Here is a 14,609-nt window from a genome sequence, read left to right on the forward strand (position 1 = left end):
TGGGAAGGGGGGTCAGTCACCGACACCTGGGAAGGGGGGTCAGTCACTAACACCTGGGAAGGGGGGGTCAGTCACCGACACCTGGGAAGGGGGGTCAGTCACTGATACCTGGGAAGGGAGCTCAGTCACTACACCTGGGAAGGTGGGTTGGAAACACCTCTCCTGGGGCTGGTGTTTGGTCCTTCTCGGGGTGCTGCTGCAGGCAAGGGTGTGAAGGAGGGGGTGTACCGGACAAGCTCTGAGGTGCTGCAGGCCTGTGTTCTGTGACTCCATGTAAGTCTCCCTGGCTGGGAAGTGCGGGAGACAGACAACTGTGCAGCAATCACTGCCAGGAGGTCAGGGATTGTGGAGTGGCCACTGCGCTCAGCTCCTCAGGCTCTGGGGACTGCGGACAGGTGCAAGCCGCGACCCTGACCCTGACCCTGACCCTGCGAGAGGCGCAGGCAGCGGAGCGGAGCACACACCTGAGAGGGAGAGGCAGGCAGCGGGCTAGACCCGAGTGCTGACTGCTGCGAGCTGTTCAGGGACTCAGGCGGGGCGGGAGCTGGGAGCAGGATTCCGGGAGCCTGCAGTCTGGTGATTGCGCGGCATTTTCACCTACGTGTCCGCACACCTGCTGTGAGGTGGGTATTTAAGGATGAAGACACACTCAGAGACGTGCCCAATGTTGACTTTATTAAGTGGGGATGTTGGGATGAACCCACGTCCACTGGTAACAAAGTCTGTGTTCTTCCGGGCGTTGGGGGGAGCAAGAGAGAGGGCACAGGCAAAGGCAGCCAAGTGGCCCTGCCCGGCCCCTGGACGGTTCTGGCAAGATGAACGGGCAGCAGTGGCCGCAGGGATGCATACCCGCTCCTTAGGCCCGGGAGCCTGCTGACGCCGGCACAACTCAGTCCCTCCTAAGGATGGGGCCGGCGGTGAGACGCGTGTGAAATTGCTAGTGTGTCTGTCAAGGGGTGTTCGTGGGGAGTGGCCGGGGCCCAGATAGAGAGTGTGCAAGAGCAGAGCTACCGGGACCCCAGAGGTGCTGGGCCTCCGCCACCTGTCTCCAGGCCACTGTGGGCCATAATGCATCTTTGTGTGAATTAAAGATGCTATGCCTTCCTCCAAGATGCCGCTGGGTACCAGGGCACCGGGCTTGGCTAGCAGAGGGTAAGCAGGCTCCTGGTCCCTGTGCACCCCCTAGATCTGACACTCTGGTCAAGTGAACCATCTGGACAACTGTGTCCGGTAGCCTTGCCTCTCTGCACCGCCCCCCCCCCCCGCCCCCCCGCCCCCCCCCCCCCCCCCCCCCCACCGCCGCAACACACACACACTCACTCACTCACTCACCTGCAGACCAACACCCTCCCCTGCCAGGAAGCCCACTTCCCTGGGCAATGGGGAACCTTGTGACTTCCAGCTGCTTCATGGCTCCTTCCTATCCTTGCCAGCAGGGTTTCTAACTAAATCTCTTCTAAGAGGGGCTGCTGGCTTGGCTGGAAGCAGCTATGAGAATAAAACCCACAAGGTCAGAGGGAGCAGAACAGGAAGCAGCGTCGCTGTGTCTGACTGGAAGGCGAGAGCAAGGAAAGAGATAGTGCAGAGAGGCCCTGGCATGGGCAGCGGGCTCTGGAGGCTCCCCTCCTTCATCACACTGCGAACGTGGGATACAAAGCTCAAGTCTTTATTGCAAAAAGCAAAAGAAAAAAGAGTGGCAGCAGCAGAAGGGTGTGAGGCAGTGAGGGGAGAGGCGCGAGCTGCTGAAATCAATACCGGCCAGGACAAGCATTATCCCATGTGGAACACCTCAAGCCTCTGCCTAGAAAATGTGATTGGATCTTCAGAAAAACCTATTAGTGTGTTGTCAGGACCTTCTGGTGATAACTGACCGGCGCTCCCAATCGATGCTCCGCACTTGTGGAGCTCCAGAGTTTTTAACAGCATAATTGTTTTTTTAATAACAGGCTGGCTCGCCCACTCCAGCAAGCGGGGAGTCCAAGTCAGACGCCAGCGTAAAATACAGAGGAGCGAGGCGCCCAGCCACTTCTTCCTAATCGCACAATTACTTCGGGGAGCAGCAGGATGGGGGCGGGGTGGGGAGGCTTTCTCGGCGAAGCCCGGTTGTTAGGGAGAAGTCACAGAAGTAATCACACAAGTCAAAATTATTTACTAAATGAAATCCATTCTTCACAAAGGAACCTTTATTCATTTTTTTTTTTAAGAAAAAGGGCAAAAATGGGATGATCTCAGCAAGGCAAGGATACCGTAAAGCAACAGTGGAATCAGTCGTCAATTATTACAGCTTTTACATTTTCAGCTCAAGAGCTGGCAACACGTTTTACTTGGGGTCTTAAATGCACTATAACAACAGCAGTATTTTTGCTTGTTACCATGCCTTGATCTGAGATGTCAGCATATTTCACAAACAAATAACTCTGAACAATTTGGGATGGAGGCTCTTAATAGATGAAGAGCGGGCCCGGGAGGAAGCCATTTGCCCAAGGTTGTGGGACGGATCCAGGCCCAGCTGGAAGCAGTACTCTCAGTGCTGGCTCCTGGAGTCAGAGCTCATGGCCACCCACCTACCCCTCCCACACACCAAACACAAACACAGAGCCGGCAGCTGCCCGGCTCCCTCCTGGACCTGGTCTGTCTGCCCAGGGTTGGGGTGCAAAACCCAGAGGAGGAGAGCGGAGAGGGCAAGAAGGTGAAAGAAAGAGAGAGCGGGGTGGGGCTGTTTCAAAACCTCCGCAGGCTCTAGGACCTCTTCTGACAGAGGCTCTGTTCCGAATTACATAAAATACATTACAACCCACATTGAATACAATTTACACGTCGTTACCAGCTTAGGTTGGTTGCAGTTTGCTGGTTGCAAACATGATGGGTTTGTAGATATTTAATTAAACATTTAATCCTTTTGTTTTATAGTTTTCTTCTCTGTATGTTGGAGCCCTTGAAATGTTTACAACTCTTCTCTGTCCATATTGACCCTAATGGGCAAAACAACCCAGAGAGAGAGAAGAAAGGAGAGACTGGGGACACGATGCTGACGAGGACAGCAAGAAACAGTCAAAACCAAACCCATCAAATGTAACCAAGCAGACAGAGGGAGTTCTGGAAACGAGAGTCGCTGGTTAGAAAGAAGAAAGCAAGCAGCTTACCGCGATGTTTCCAGGAAGGGACGGGCAGCTGAGAGGCCCAGCCAACCACGGATGAAACAAAACCCTCTCTGATAATTTACTGGGCACAGGCTCAGATCCCGGCATGGCTTTGGGGACTCAGTGGGATCAGATACAGTCTCTCCTTTCAAGAAACTTACGGTTTTATTGAGGGAGACAGAAAGGCAAGCGTGCAGTTCAGGTAAGTGATAAGGACACAAATTCAGGAAAGCATGACGCTCAGGTTGGGAAAGCTCAGAGAAGCCGCCCAGGGAGGACTCTTCTGGAGTCTTCAAAGGCACAGAGGTGCGAATGGAAGTGAAAAGGGCCCGGGCAGGGGTCTGAGTGGTGGGGGTCACCTGGTGAGACTGAACTGAGAGCAGACTGTGAGGATTTGGGTTCATTCTGCCCTCAGAGGTCACCAGGAGTCGTTTCCCATCAGTGGAGGGACCCTGTTTAACCCAGTGTAAGCTGGAAGTTGGGGCTGTTACATTCCTGTGGCTGGAGGCGGGGCCTGGGCAGGCGAGGGCCATGGGAGTGGCTAGGCTGGGTGGAGTTGGAGAAGCAGGGGCGGGGGTAGGACTGTGGGCAGGAACTGGGAGCCAGGCCAAGGGGAGCTGGGGGAGAGGAAGGGATCTAGAATGACTCCCAGTTTCTAGGCTGAGTGACTGATGGTGCTGTTCACGGAAAACTGGGTTGGAGCAGGTTTGAAGAAACTTCATTTGCTCAAAGCTTCGTGATCTTAAGGCAGGTGCTGTGCTGGAGGGGATGTTGTCCCACTGAGGCCCTTGAACAGCCGGCAGAATCTTAGTGAGTAGAGTGGGGATGCGGAGGGTACTCGGTAGATTATGATTTCCTTTTGGGCCCTCCTCGCCAAGGCAGAAACAGGACCCGGAGACCAACACCAGGAATCTACTCATTCAGCCTCAGAAGGGAGGGCCTTGAAGTCCACAGGGACCATGAGGGAACATGACCGGCACCCCTAAGGCCACGCTGAACACAGGGTGGGGCTCCTGTCTACTCCGGTTGACGGGAGTTTATTGGGCATTAGCTAATGAGAGCTCCAAGCTACCCCAGAAGCCTGCTCTCCCTGGGCAGTGATGTAATGGAACAGCTAGTGCAGTGGTGGGGCTGGACTGAGACACAAATCTGTCCATCACACCAAATTCACTGGCTCACCTGTCACCCGGAGCTGACCTCTTCCTACTGGTGGAAGTAATGAGCTAGAAAGAAGTGCCACCTGAAGCCGAGCCTAAGTAAATCCGTAATCACGGACATTTCAAGCCAGAGCTTCAGACGGAGCTTTCAGGCAGATGGAGACTCTATATGACGTCGCCAAGATCAAGAGGAAACGCTGGTCTAACGCACATGCTGGGGAAGGGCCACGCTCTCCGTGGGGCTGGAGCCCCGTGTCCGGGCCTGGCCCTGCTCAGCATTCACGGGAGTAAACAGCCCGGAGCAAAGCGACCATGCTTCCTTCCCGGTCTTTGATGTTGGCCATGTTGGGGACGGCAGGAATGAGCCACGTGCGTCCATAAATAAACCAGGGCCTCCAAACATGTTGCTCACTGGTTCACACAAAGGCCAGGCGGGCAGCCGCTCACCTAGGCATGCTCACAGCCGGGTCCTAGCGCATTGTGTGCGTTCAATCAAACCTTCAGTGGGAAACGCTGGGAGCAGAGAGCCAGCTAAGCCCAAACGGTGCCTTTGCTTTTCCACCTTTTGTGGCTGCCTGGCTGGGCTCTTACGGGTTTTGTTGTCAACAAACTCCTGGCTGGCCTTTGAACACTCCCAATCATCCACAGCGACTGCCGCTTAAGACTGGCAGGATGATTGTTAAAAACAGCCCCGGCATTAATCAGAGCTTAAGAGCTTTTGGAAAATGATTCTAATTCAGAAGGGTGGCTTACAAAGAGGCTTGTCGAAAGCGAAGCAGACATCACGTTTTGAAAGGCAAAACGCTTCCTTGGTACCCACACCTGGCTGCTTCTGAAATTCAGCTGGCAGAGGCGTGTGGGGGGCACCGAGCCCCCCACCTGCTCACCCATGAGCCCCCCCTCCCTGCCCTGACCTGGGGCCCTCGGAAGGACTTCAGGGAGTGGCCAGTTACAAGTCTCACAGGCAGTCCTTAAAGCCAGGAAGAGGTGCCTGGGCGCCTCCTTTTCTGTCCACAGTGGGAGCGCCTCAGCCCAGGGCTAAAATAAACCGTGTGCAGAGAGGCAGCTGCGTGGGCAAACACATGGTCAGCATTTGCAAGGAGCCAGGCAGGGCAACGCGCTAATACTTCTGCCTTTTGCCTGCCTGGCACAACAAAGGAGAATGATTTTTGCCATCAGCATTCTCCCTATCACAGAATCACTGCACAATTTAGTATGATTAATGGTTTCCATTTAGGAGAAGCTGAGAACGAAAACAGTGGGGGAGACGCAGCCATTGGGCTGCAACTGGAGTGGGAGGGCGAGAGGTGTGGCCGGGGCCTGCCTCTACTTCCCCTCCTGGCATGGCTGGGGAGGCACTCGGGGTGAAGAAACCCATGGCTTTGGACATACACTTGCAGAAACAGCTGCAACCTTGTGATGCACTGTTTGCTCTTTCATCCTCGCCTCCTCCCAAGCATTTGTGACTGAGTGGCCACTCCCTCTTGGCCTGCCAAAGGCAGCTTCGTTCTCAGAGGTTGCTAACTAAGGCTGGGCCGAGAGGCAGCGCGGTGATGGGGCTGCATGGCTGAGGCCCGCTGAACTAATGACACCACTTCTTGGCCTTCCCGATGGCCACACGGGGGTGCCACGTAGGGAAGGACCCATCCTGGTGCTGGACGGGCGTGGCCACCTGTCTCCGGAGCCCCGGGGCTGGTGGGCCTAGGCTCGGGTCTCAGCGGTGGGCTCTCCGGGTCCTTCTCCGCTCGCTCTGCAGCTTCCTTTTCGTTCTATTCCGGCAGGCACTGCTTCTTTCAGTCTCCCGGCTGCTGGCGGTGAGTGGTGAGACAATGGCGGTCACAGCCAGAGGCGTGTGGGTGCGGAGAGAAACCAACCGGGAGAACACAGAGGAGTGAAGAGGCCCTGCGTTCTCTGAGCAATCGCCTTTGTAACTAAAGGCAGAAAGGGAGGAAACTGGTGATCTTGGCTGGGTCCAACAGGACTCAACGCCTTCTCGGTGCATTGGTGTCTCTGCAAGGAAATCTATTATTTTCCATACACTGTCTTAAGCATCTCCCGGGCTACATTTCTGGCTGTGTTAGGAATCAAGCCATCAAGAGCAGCTGTGAATGGTTTACGCTTTCAGCAGCAGCAATGAGCTTTGGCAGGGAAGCAGGAGCAAAAACCCAAGGAGGACATTTCAGTTGACAGGGATGGCATGTTCCCTTCCTTGTCCAAACGATAAAAGATTCATGCTCCTAATTGCAACACTATGGCTGCCCCATCACTTTATTCTGGGAGAGGAGGTTAGAGAGAACAGGCCTAGAGAGAGGGAGAGAAAGAGAGAGAGAGAGATGGATAGTAATTTGGTCACTAGCTAACAAAGGCTGATTAGTGCGAAGACTTCCTTCCATAGCAACACTTTTTAACCGGGTCTGTGGTGTCTGGGCAAACAGCTTTCGTGGATTAGCTGAACTTGAGCCTGCCAGCATCCCGTGCAAGTCTAACGATGAAATACTCAACTACAGAGAAAACAAACCAAAAGGAGTGATAAAGTCGCACATTTCAACATTCAGCAGCCATTAAGGGATTTAAATATTTGCTGCTATTAAAGGCTTGCATTAGGCTCTTCCAACACCAGCTCTGGGAGACTAAAATATCTATTTTGGATCAATTTCCCCCCCCTAAATAAACACGAATGCAGGATAAACAGTATTAGAAGCTGCGATCGTAACATTGCTGACTTCAGGATGCACTTCCTGCTGGTGACAGCAAGTTTACGCCTGGTGGTTAATTAACCTGAGGAAGATGGCACTTAAGGAAGATGATTTAAGGCTGAAATGTGGCTGTGAGCCTGGTGGGTCTGGCGGGCACCTGGAGAAGTCCTTTCCCCGGCATCACCGCCCCACAGCTCAACACCTTGAAGGACTCGGATGGAGTTAAATGGTAGTTGAGGGTGGTTGTGCATGTGGAGACCCACAGAGCCGGCGACTTGAAGTCTGGTTTTCCTTGTAGGAATGATTTCCAAATTTAAATGGGAGGCTGGAGTTGTAATTCCCAACACTGACCATTAGGGGCAGTAGACAATTTTATGTTCACTTTGGAATGAAACATAAAAAATATAAAAATCAGAACAAATATAATTTCCTGTGTACAAAAAGAACCTGGAGATGGAGGATTGGATTTCTGCTTTCAAGCCTTGGTTTTGGGGTGCTCACATTATCCTCGTGCCTAATATCCCGATTTGACCACATGCTAATGTGGGTGGACACGGGTAAGGCGAGAAATATGGTTTCCTCTCGCATGCCATGCCGCCTTCGGAAGGTCCCTCACACGTGCCAGCAATGAGGCCCCGAAGGATGACAGGACTCACCGCACGGAACTCGGGCGGGAGGCTGATTTCTTCAAGGCCAACCTGAAAGCTGCTTGTGCTGAGGAAGGACTCACAGATGTCACGTCTGAGATACAGACTTGGTGACTAAGGACAAGGGAGACTCGCACAACCAGGTGCTGTCTCGCCTCCCTGTAATCAATGCTGCTCGCTCATGTCTGTTATGTGCCCACCGCTGACTTCACATATGGCCCCCAAGGTCATTGGATGGTGGCCACCAGTCCCCTCTGCCTTCTCCTGGGCAGGGCCAGGACAGCCAAGGGCTTCCTTCGGAAATATTTCCAAACTATTCACGTGTGGCTGTGGATACACATTTCACTCGGAAGGAATTCGGCTGCCAGCTATTCATGCCTAAGGGCTGGACCCTTGAGTCCTGGCAAGAAGGGGTGCATATTTGCCTTGGGCAGGAGTTTATACTAAAAGAGAGCCCTCCCGTAGCAGTCTGTAGCATGGGGACCCACGGCTGCTCTGAGGTTCTGGACGACAGAATCAAAGGAACACCTCTCTGCAGTTGGGCCCGGCAGGATGACAATTCCGCAGCACGAGGACGGGACAGCGAGAGACGCCAATGCGCACCCGCACTTCATCTCGGGCTCCAGCTGACATGTGTGGGGAAGGCAAGCAGCCCAAACACTGGAAAACTCCCCGGAGGAAACAGGGCCATTTCCCTCCCAGACCAAAGGAAGGTCCGGGAATGCACTGAGCTCCCGCTAACCGGGACTCTTCTGGCACCTTCTCCTTCGCACACCCCATGGGACTCAAAGGTAAATGTCTCACCAGCCCTGTGCCTCAGGGCAGGGACTTCCTGGGTCTCTGCCAGGTTTCAGCTGAAACTCCCACCTCATGTTACAGACTGGGGTGGAGGTGGGGTGGGGGGTGGGGGTGAGGGGAGGGGCGACACTAAACATACCGTGTGACTACACAGGGTCTGGAATAACGACACTGACAAATGGTGAAGAGAAAGGGTCTAAGGCAGTGGTTCTAAACCTTCCTAGTGCCACGACCCTCATGTTGTGGTGACCCCCAATTTCATTGTTACAAATTGAACATGATTAAAGCATAGTGATTAATCACAAAAACAATGTGTAATTATATATGTGTTTTCCGATGGTCTTAGGTGACCCCTGTGAAAAGGTCGTTTGACCCCCAAAGGGGTCGCGACCCACAGGTTGAGAACCGCTGGTCTAAGGCAGGTTCAGGGGCACGTGACGTGCCCACAGACCTGAGGTCTCAGCTAACGGTGGAGCAGGCCGGGCCCGTCTGAGTACACAGTCTCCATCTCTCCTCAGCAGCCCCTCCAGCAGACGGTCCACACAGCTGGATAGACAGTGCTGCCCGCGGCTCCCTGCCCGCAGCAGGGGCTGGCAGAGGCCCTGGCATCTCCACTCCTCGAGCCATGTGACTGCCCCACCTTCCACACCTCATCCCACTTCCCTTTATTTTCCCATGCAAGCCAGAGGCCGCTGGGCTCACTGCCCTGGGCCCCTGCGGCTCATCCCTGTCTGCAGACTCCTCAGAGGTCCGGCTGGGGCCCCGGCTCCTCCAGAGAGCTGCCTTCACTGACTTCCCTTCTCCAAGCCCAGCTCGGCCGGGCTCCCTGACATGCTGGCCGGGCCCAGGCTGAGGGCCACCTCCTGCTGCCAGGGGTGGGACTGACGCTGTGTTTCTTGCAGGGGCTCGACACTGCACATCTGGGCGACTGGTTTTTACAGGCGGGCAAGAGGCAGGCCAGGAGGGAGGAGGCTGAAATGAGACACCCAGCCTTTGGCTTTCCTAGAGCTCACCTTGTCTCCCGCGGCCTTTCCCCAGGCCCTGCCCAGAGAAGGGAGAGCAAACCCCGGGGGAGCATGGCGGGGAAAGGGCGCGCCGGGCCGCTCAGACATATCCGAGTTTGTCAGCTCAGCCCCGGGAGCCCAGCCATGGCTCACTCCGGCCTGCAAGGCAAGGACAGACTGGAGCGCGCAGTGCACTGGCCGGAGGTCCCCGCAGCCTAGACAGCAAGTGAGAACGATCTTCCGTGGGCGGCCAGCCAGTCCTCCGCAGTGAGTCTTTTTGTTAAAGGAGAGAACTTGAAATGAAGAAGGCAGAATGAATTATTAAGACACAGAATCCCAAAGTAAGAGACAGGTGGAGCAGCCAACACAGGGAAACTAGGGGTGGGGGGTGGGGTGGGGGGAGCGGGTCCACGGAGGGCGGGCCTGTCCCAGCTGGCCCGCCTCTGCATCCCGCACCTGCACAAACCGCTGATCCGCACTGCCAGGCACCTGGCCCACCTGGCCACTGAGGGGGAGGAGAGAACAAGGACAGGAAGGATGAGCGGAGGAAGCGGGAGGAATCGGATCAGAGCAACCCGCCGGCAGATTTCCCAGCGCCTGCGGCTGCTCCGGTCCGCAAGGTCCTGAGGAGAAAGCCGGACCAGGGCCCGCGAAACGTCCATTAAAAAGTTCATAATGAGATTAAAGGATCACTTTGTAACATTAATTTTTTTATTAAGAAGACAGATATTTTATAGTACTTCTTTTTTTCTTTTTTTTTTCTTTTGTAAAAATGGTATACATGAACCAATACAAAATGCGAATGGGAACATATGGATATGGAGTTTCTTACACCGTAACACCGTCCATGGACACCTTAGCAACAGAACTGGCCTAGAGGGAGATAGGACGTCGGTGTGACTAAAGAACAAGCTTATTTGGCATCAATTATACATCCTTCATTATTTTATATTCCTTTAAAAAACACAAAAAACAAGTTTGTTCTTTCTTCACTCTAAAAAAAGTGACCGACCTGTACAAAGTAATACTCAACAATACATTTCAAACAGTGCACTGTATACTTAAGAAAAATACATGAACCAATATACAACTAAAGTCCAGAATTTCCTGTTTTTGCTTGGTTTTATTTTATTTTTTTTCCAATGTGTGGGGCCTACACTTAGCGATCTACCTGAGACGGAAAACACCAATCGAAACACATGGACCTGAGACATGTCAACATTGTAAGCCATAAAGTTACATCAGGAACACTGCACTACTGTACACTTTTCAAAACAGAAAGACGGGAGGTCCCAAAACGGAGATGCCAATTCTGTGAGCGATGCTACGTTTCGTTTTTTTTATTTTCCTCAAAAGAATGACTGAAAAAACCCTGTCGACAACATGCCAATGATTCTCACCCTTTGATCTGGTCACGCTAGGTCAGGATGGGAGCTAAGGGCTCGGGAGAGAGCTGCACGTTATAAAATTCCGTGAAAAAGGGACGTTGGTTGTGGCCTTTGTCTGGGTTAGTGCCTCGGGACGGGAGAGGGAGGCGGAGCTGCTGGCGGATCTCCTCTTTCGAGCCAGTCCGCTCGCAAAGGCCCCGTATTGCAAATGGTTCTATCAAAGGTTAAAATAAAGACAAGAAAAATAAACACGCTTTCAAATAACAAAGAGTTGACACTTTTCCCCCTTAAATAAATCAGCGTAAGTTTTCCACATAATGTAACAATAGTAAAAATGCACCTTGCAAAATCCAAAGTTACTCACTGAAAATGTTATATAATATATATTTATATATATATAGATCTATCTTTTTTGATGCCATCTTTCTATAGGGACTGCGTTCTGGAGTCTGGGGCCTTACCAAGACGCCTGGTAAGAGTTTTGTCTCTATCCTTCAGGACTACTTCTAGGTTCCTAGACGTACCTGCCTTTAGAAAATGTAGAGAACTGACTCCTCCCCTTCCCCCGGGCTCCGCCCACGACGCCCTCCGGTGGCTTCTTTAGTAGCTATGCACTATGGCTGCTGTCATGCGAGGATCGGTAATTTTTTGGCAGATGGTTCTTAAGGCTGAGGAAAGAGGCCGAGGCTAGTGTATGAAAGGTAAAAAGATAAAAACACTCACATTTGAGTTCTGATTAAGTAACTGAAAAGCCCTGCATGCGGCTCCCCACCTCTGCTCTGACCTTTTGGGAACGGAGGTCCACGCAGGCCAGCGTGGGAACTGGCCTCCTTCTGGACCTCCTGCCTTTGTCGAGCCTGATCTGAAGGAAGGAGAGTTTCACACGGGTTTGAGTTGGACATCCCGGCATGACAAATATCTGTAATATACAGTACACGCAGGCCACATCCACCCCCTTCCGGGCTGAGCACAAAGGGAAGACCTGTCCCATTCAGTCATGCTCCCGTCGCACCGACTTGCTCTTGCCTACAAATTAGTGAGAAGTAAGGCCGACTGGGAAAGGTGGATGGAATCATTTGGAACAGAAACAACCGGAGCAGAACTATCGCTCCCCCTCCCTGTGTCCCCTCCTGTGGCAACTCACATTTGTCCGCTTACACAAAAGGAACAGCCCTCCCTGTCAGGTGTGTGAGGGCACTAACAAAGGAGCTCTTCCCAGCCCCACCCTCTGGACAGCGTGGGGTAGCTACACGGAGCCGTCTACAGACACAGGAGAAAGACAGATTCCACCTCGTTGCGACACACCTCACTGGCAGATAACCCTGTACAGTAATGTAGTTCCACAGCAAACAGAACAGTTTCTGAATCACAGTCTACGTTTCTAGTCTTCACTGCTCTACGTATTTGAAACATGGGCAGCAGCAAAGAGTTCTCATTGTTTGTTCACCCAAATCTTTACAACAACAGAGAAGAATGCATATGGATACACTAAGTTCTGAACTATGAAATCTAAGCTGTGCTGGTTCTCCTTTTATGAAACTGAATTTTGAACACAAAGCAGTTACTTCAGCAACAAACAAAAAAAGTAAAAACAATAGCAAAATAAGGGGAAGGGGGGAAGATTCTAAGGAATCCCAGCAGGCAAATTCCAAAATTGAGATTTAAAAAAAAAAAAAAATCAAAACATTTTTTGAAAAATAAATGCGCACAAAGAGGAATAAAAAGGAACGCAACCAACAAACAAAAAAACAAGGCACAGAATTTTCTGCAATCTACCCAAACTAAACCCAAGCATCCAAGTTTGACTTGGTAGGAGGAAATAAAAATTAAAAAAAAAAACCACAAAGAAAGAGGTGTCAATCAGCAGAGTGTACTTGTCAAAGAACATTTTTTTTATACAGCAAATCCCAAGCCTTCCAGGTCTCGCGCCTTTCCGCCCATTCATAAAAAAATCACACGAATGTCTCTCAAGTTCCAATATCACTGTCTCTTTATCATCTAAATAGGGCCAGCGGGACACCTCATGGAAAGGAAAGGCTGCTCTAGATGAAGTACTCTTTCTTTTCTTCGGAGTTGTTCTGTCCTCCTTCTGCATTGATTATGGCTGTGTCTGCGTCTGCTGCGTCATCGGCTCCTTTGGCTTCATGAGTGAAGTATGTACCTGCAAGATGAAGGGGTAAAGCACCGTGACTGTCTGATGGCCTCTGTGTCAAGTGGTACCGAGATGGCAACTGGCTTTGTGGCCATCATCAGCGCAGTGGTGTGCAGGCAGCAGAGGGGAGAAAACAATCGGAGGAGAGAGCGGGGTGGGTGAGACAAGTGGGGATCCGGGGCTCCAAAGGCACCACGCCGACTGAACCGCTGCGATATAATTCGGCAAATGAGACATTAGAGCAGTGATGATGACCAGGGGATGCGGCAGAGGAAGACGTGAGTGGGAGCTAAAAATGCAGAAGCTGGAGAGCTGCTGGCTAACACATACACAGTCAATGCCCAGGACTAATGACCAGATATATGCACAGACATGATTAAGGACCAAAGCAAGAAAGAGCAATTAGCCAATAGATGAATTAGGGCCCTGATGACGTCACTGCCACCTCGAGTTGTTCAGCGAACCTGGCCTCCTGTCTCTATAGTCGCTGGTGCCTCTGGGAGCGAGAATGCTCTCGCACTCGCCAGGGTGTCTGACTGGCTCCTGCTTCTGCTGCAGGTGGGTTCCAGGTGCAGAACTAGCTTGATGTTCGTCAAGGCTGGGTCTGCCTTAAGCTGTGGGCGTGTCTCTCTCACAGCAATCCTAACCGGACCCAGATTCATGGATTTGCTAACTGGCACGGCCACTTCATAGTGACAACAGACAGGACGGTACAAAGTTGGTGACACTCTTTATCACCAAGTCCCAGGAGTTTACATGGAGAAAGTATGTTATGACATAGGCTTTCACTGCCTATGTCATAATCAAATAGCCCTGCTCCCACTATACACTGTCTTCATAGAAACTCTTAGGTTAAAAAAAAACCACAACAAAACCCATTGCTTTCAGGTTTCCCGAGTGACAAGTCTGAGAAGGCAGGCAGCCAGTGTCCCCCTGGGGCCCTCCTTCCTCTGCCTCTCCCCTCGCTCTCCCCAGCCGAGCGCAGACCTCTGCCCTGCTCTCTGGCCTGACTTCCTGGCTCAGCCTCGAGAGGCGGCGGGTTCTCGGCCAGTCTGCTTCTGGGTGTGGGCAGAGGATGACGTATGCATAGCCCCGAGACCCCAAACAGTTTCACGCCTGAGACGGGCACTTTGGATCCTGAAGGCAGTTGTCAAGGACCTTGGACTTCCATTGCTGAGCTTAAGGGAACCTCTCCAAACGCAAGTTCTACAAGCGAGCGGTATGCAAGCGCTTAGAGTCCATCTATCGGAAGCCCCGCAAGCTCATTGCACAGCACCGAGAAAAACAGCTGAGAGACAAGGGCGGACGAAGAGGAGGAAGAATCAATTACCCAGGGAGAGGGGGGTCAGAGCAGCGGGGCAGGAGGAAAGCGCTGGAAAAGGGGAGGCCCATCCAGACTGCATAGCCGGTAAGTGTGTGATTCATGGCAATTTGCATCAATTGCACTGATAATCTAAAAGATACATATTTATGTGGCTTTCCAGGCACACCAAACCAAGGAGGTGTTCTGGCCACTGTGGGCAGGCTACCTGAGCCTGGGGCAGGCGCACAGCTGGTCCACCCGCCCCCCGGAAGCTATAGGTCACGGGCGTTCTCTCTCCATGTCGGTGTGGTTCACCCCCACCTC

General features: G+C 52.4%; 1 protein-coding gene across 7 annotated transcripts in view; it reads right to left on the reverse strand.

Moving 5' to 3' along the window:
- Positions 1-10,545: 10,545 nt before the first annotated feature.
- Positions 10,546-14,609, reverse strand: part of CADM1 (cell adhesion molecule 1) — a 346,652-nt gene continuing 342,588 nt past the window's right edge. For all 7 annotated transcript variants that reach the window (XM_070426095.1, XM_070426093.1, XM_070426090.1 and 4 more), the window contains one exon: positions 10,546-12,991. In XM_070426095.1, the coding sequence (XP_070282196.1) occupies positions 12,873-12,991 (119 nt within the window). In that variant the 3' untranslated portion in view covers positions 10,546-12,872. The remainder of the gene's footprint in view (positions 12,992-14,609) is intronic.

The sequence above is a fragment of the Myotis yumanensis genome, unplaced genomic scaffold (genome assembly GCF_028538775.1).
Source record: "Myotis yumanensis isolate MYYU_CA2020_CCGP unplaced genomic scaffold, mMyoYum1.0.hap1 SCAF_10, whole genome shotgun sequence".
NCBI classification, from domain to species: domain Eukaryota; kingdom Metazoa; phylum Chordata; class Mammalia; order Chiroptera; family Vespertilionidae; genus Myotis; species Myotis yumanensis.